The 3,717-nt window shown below is 39.4% G+C and overlaps 1 protein-coding gene across 1 annotated transcript; it reads left to right on the top strand.

Moving 5' to 3' along the window:
- The first annotated feature begins 645 nt into the window (after positions 1-645).
- On the top strand, positions 646-1,584 carry LOC131394617 (olfactory receptor 7D4-like). The gene has a single exon (XM_058526005.1). It carries the CDS (start codon positions 646-648, stop codon positions 1,582-1,584), a length of 939 nt encoding a protein of 312 aa, XP_058381988.1.
- The last annotated feature ends 2,133 nt before the right edge of the window (positions 1,585-3,717 follow it).

Genomic DNA, 3,717 nt, shown 5'->3' with positions numbered 1-3,717 from the left:
TCTATACAGTACTTTGGCAGAGTTGTATATCAAAAACAATTGTCATACAAGGAACGGATTAATAATGATGATGGCTGTCATTTATCAAGATTCTACTGTGTGTAAAGGTATTTCTAAACTTCAGAAAACAGTAATAGCAATAAGCACATTTCTAGAAAGAAAAATAATAATACACATGAGGGTTAACGGGGAGACATCAGTAGGAAGCATCGCGTCACAGTATTAAGGTTCTTTGAGGTGAAAACCCATGTCTAAATCACTATTATAGAGTTTTAGAATGGAGGAAATATGGACATTACCAAAGAAAAGACCCTAACTGTCTTCAATTATGTTGTAAGAGTCGTATCAAAGAAGGAATTGGTTTATGTCCATAGATTTGAATAAAATAATTAGAACCACTAAGTAGGGGGAAAAAGAGAGAGAGAGATTTCTGCTATATTAAAGAAAGTCTGAATGATCACACATATTCAATAAGGAAGTCAGCTATCATTTGACTCAGTGAATCACTGTTATTGGAAGGACTCCACAGAGGGTGAAGTTTTTCTACCAAAAGGTGGAATCAGGAGATATTGACTAGCTCAGGTGCCAACTGAATGTTCATTGAACCTTGTTTTTGCCTCCTTCTCCAGAAGACACATCAGCTACATGGAAGCAGGAAACCACACGGAAGTATCAGAATTCCTCCTCCTGGGTCTCTCACAGGATCCTGAACTGCAGCCCCTGCTCTTTGGAATGTTCCTGTCCATGTACCTGGTTACATTGCTTGGGAACCTGCTCATCATCCTGGCCATCAGCTCTGACTCCCAGCTCCACACCCCCATGTACTTCTTTCTCTCCAACCTGTCATTCATAGACATCTGCTTCATCTCCACCACCATCCCGAAGATGCTACTGAACATCCAGACACACAGCAAAGACATCTCCTACATAGGATGTCTCACTCAGGTGTATTTCTTTATGGTGTTTTTTGGACTGGACAATTTCCTCCTGACCGTGATGGCTTATGACCGGTTTGTAGCCATATGCCACCCCCTGCACTACACAGTCATCATGAACCCTCACCTGTGTGGCCTCCTGGTTCTGATGTCTTGGCTCATCATTTCCTGGGTCTCCCTGTTTCATATTCTACTGATGATGAGACTGACCTTCTGTATAGGCACTGAAATCCCACATTTCTTCTGTGAACTGTCTCAGGTTCTCAAATTAGCCTGCTCTGACACCTTCATTAATAACATCTCCTTGTATGTGGCCACTGCTCTGCTGGGTGTGTTTCCACTCACTGGAATCCTTTTTTCCTACTGTCAAATTGTCTCCTCCTTAATGAGGATGGTCTCCATTGAGGGCAAGTATAAAGCATTTTCCACCTGTGGGTCTCACCTCTCTGTGGTCTCGTTGTCCTATGGGACAGGCCTGTGGGTCTACCTGAGTTCTGCGCTGAAAAATTCTTCCCAGAGAAGCTCAATTGCATCAGTGATGTACACCGTGGTCACCCCCATGCTGAACCCCTTCATCTACAGCCTGAGGAACGAAGATGTGAAAGGGGCCTTAGGAAGGCTCTTCAGCCAGGCAGCCTCCTGTCTGTGATGGGTCCCTGGCCTCAGAAGTTGGTGGACACTGTGTGTCCCAAGACAAATGTTGCAACTTTAAATCTCCTGGTTCTTTTTCTCCCCTAAATGATATGCTTGATTTCTTCAATACCCAAATTCCACTTTAATTTGTTTTGGTCTTTGTTTCTCTTCAAAAACATCCTCAGTAATTTCTCTTTGACTTTTCCTGTTGATACAGGAACTGTCCATAACGTTCTGTTTGTTCAGCTTTCTTGCAGTCATTCTTAAGATTTCTAGCTTTAGATTTAAAGCACTTATCATATGAAGTGCTGATGTGGTTTTCCCCAACATTAGCTTCTCAAACGTTGCTGTTCTTTACCTTCATTTGATTGTAGGCTTGTTTTTCCAGAAGAAATGTGTTGAAAATTATATTTCAGTCACAACAAGTGCTTACCACATCAGGACTATGCTTGTTTCTTCACGTGTACAAATTTATTTCATCCTCAAAATATTTCTTTCAGTTATTTTCTCTCCTTCACCCCACTTTTCAAAAGAAGAGACTGAGATTGAGTTCGACTCTAACCTGGCTAGCTGAAAATGACTTTGCTATCCTATGTTTCATAAGAACAGTGATGTGATTTTCAACTTCAGAGTAGGATGTAGACTTAAAACATTTTTCTTTTTTTTCTTTCTTTCTGTTTTTAAAAAATTTTTTGTTTATTGCAGTAACATTGGTTTATAACATGGTATAAATTTCAGGTGTACATCATTATACTTCTATTTCTGCATAGATTACATCATGTTCACCACCCAAATACTAATTACAACCCATCACCACACACATGTGCTGAATTATCCCTTTCGCCCTCCTCCCGCCCCCCTTCCCCTCTGGTAACCACCAATCCAATCTCTGTCTCTATGTGTTTCCTTTTTCTTTTCAGATGATTCATAATAATATACCATGGATATTGGTATCTGAGGTGTTGCTTCGTTCTTTGTGATCCTTCCTTCCTTCCTTTCTTCCTTTCCCTCTTTCATTTGACTTTTATTTCCCACTATTGAAATTTTGAGATGTACGCTCCAAGATTCTGAAACGTTATAGTGAATATAATTGAATCACAATTGTTTTCTCACATGGCTTAATTTTAGGTGGGGTCCTCTCCAGGTTCAATCAGAATCATCGTTACACATGTGTGGAAGGTGTTGAAAACATAGTTCACTTTTTGAGAAGGATGTTGATGGAATTGAGTCTGCAGGGAAGGAAGGAGTAGTAGAAGCTGTTGATACTCATACACATTCTCTGGAATTGTCTTACCATCTCCATCGCATGACTGCCAATTGCCAACACAAACTGGACCCTATTTTGCCAAATATGTAGTGGCAGAAATGACACAGGATTATGTTCCATCAGAGACAGCTATTGAAGGAGAGGTGCAGGGTATGCCATCTCCTTCACTTTTTACCTGGGACAATTCTGAGGGTGGATTTTTATCATTTTCCAGAATTTCCTCACAGGATGAAACTGCTCATTTCCTGTGTTACCTGGCAATGCAAGCTGCATTGGATGTATTTTCTTTCTTGTGTCCACTTCTCCCGTCTCCTATCCATATGTTGCTCCTTCTAATAAAGTACTTGTGTATGAATCCTAGGCTTAATGTGTGCTTCCGTGGAAACCAAAACTAACGCAGGTGATAAAGACTCTGATGTATAAAGACAACATCATGAAATGATTTAGGGACTTTGAGAGCAAAAAAAGGAACTAATTACTGAAGACATATTAATTACTGCATAATTACTCAAAAATGTAATTTGCTAGAGATGAAAGACTTATTTTATGTGGCTTCAATTCACGTTGATTCCATAAGTTTAATCCAATGTGCATTTATTGTCTATTGTGTATGAATTGTGGAGGGGACCAGAGAGATGCAAATGTTTTCAATTCAGAGGGATGAGCATAATAATATTGGTATGTAATAGCTCCTTTGAAAAACAAAGGTAAAAATTTTCAACTCACCTTGAGTAATTGCAGGAAAAGCTCTTTAGACATTTAGTTTTTAACATTTTTGTTGAGGCAAAATTGACATACATGAAATCACCCATGAAAATTGAAATTCAATGATTTAGTACATTTATCGAGTTATGCAATCATTACCACAATCTAGCTTTACAA

Source organism: Diceros bicornis, chromosome 30 (genome assembly GCF_020826845.1).
Source record: "Diceros bicornis minor isolate mBicDic1 chromosome 30, mDicBic1.mat.cur, whole genome shotgun sequence".
In the NCBI taxonomy this organism is placed as follows: domain Eukaryota; kingdom Metazoa; phylum Chordata; class Mammalia; order Perissodactyla; family Rhinocerotidae; genus Diceros; species Diceros bicornis.
This window is presented reverse-complemented; position numbering and strand designations above follow the sequence as displayed.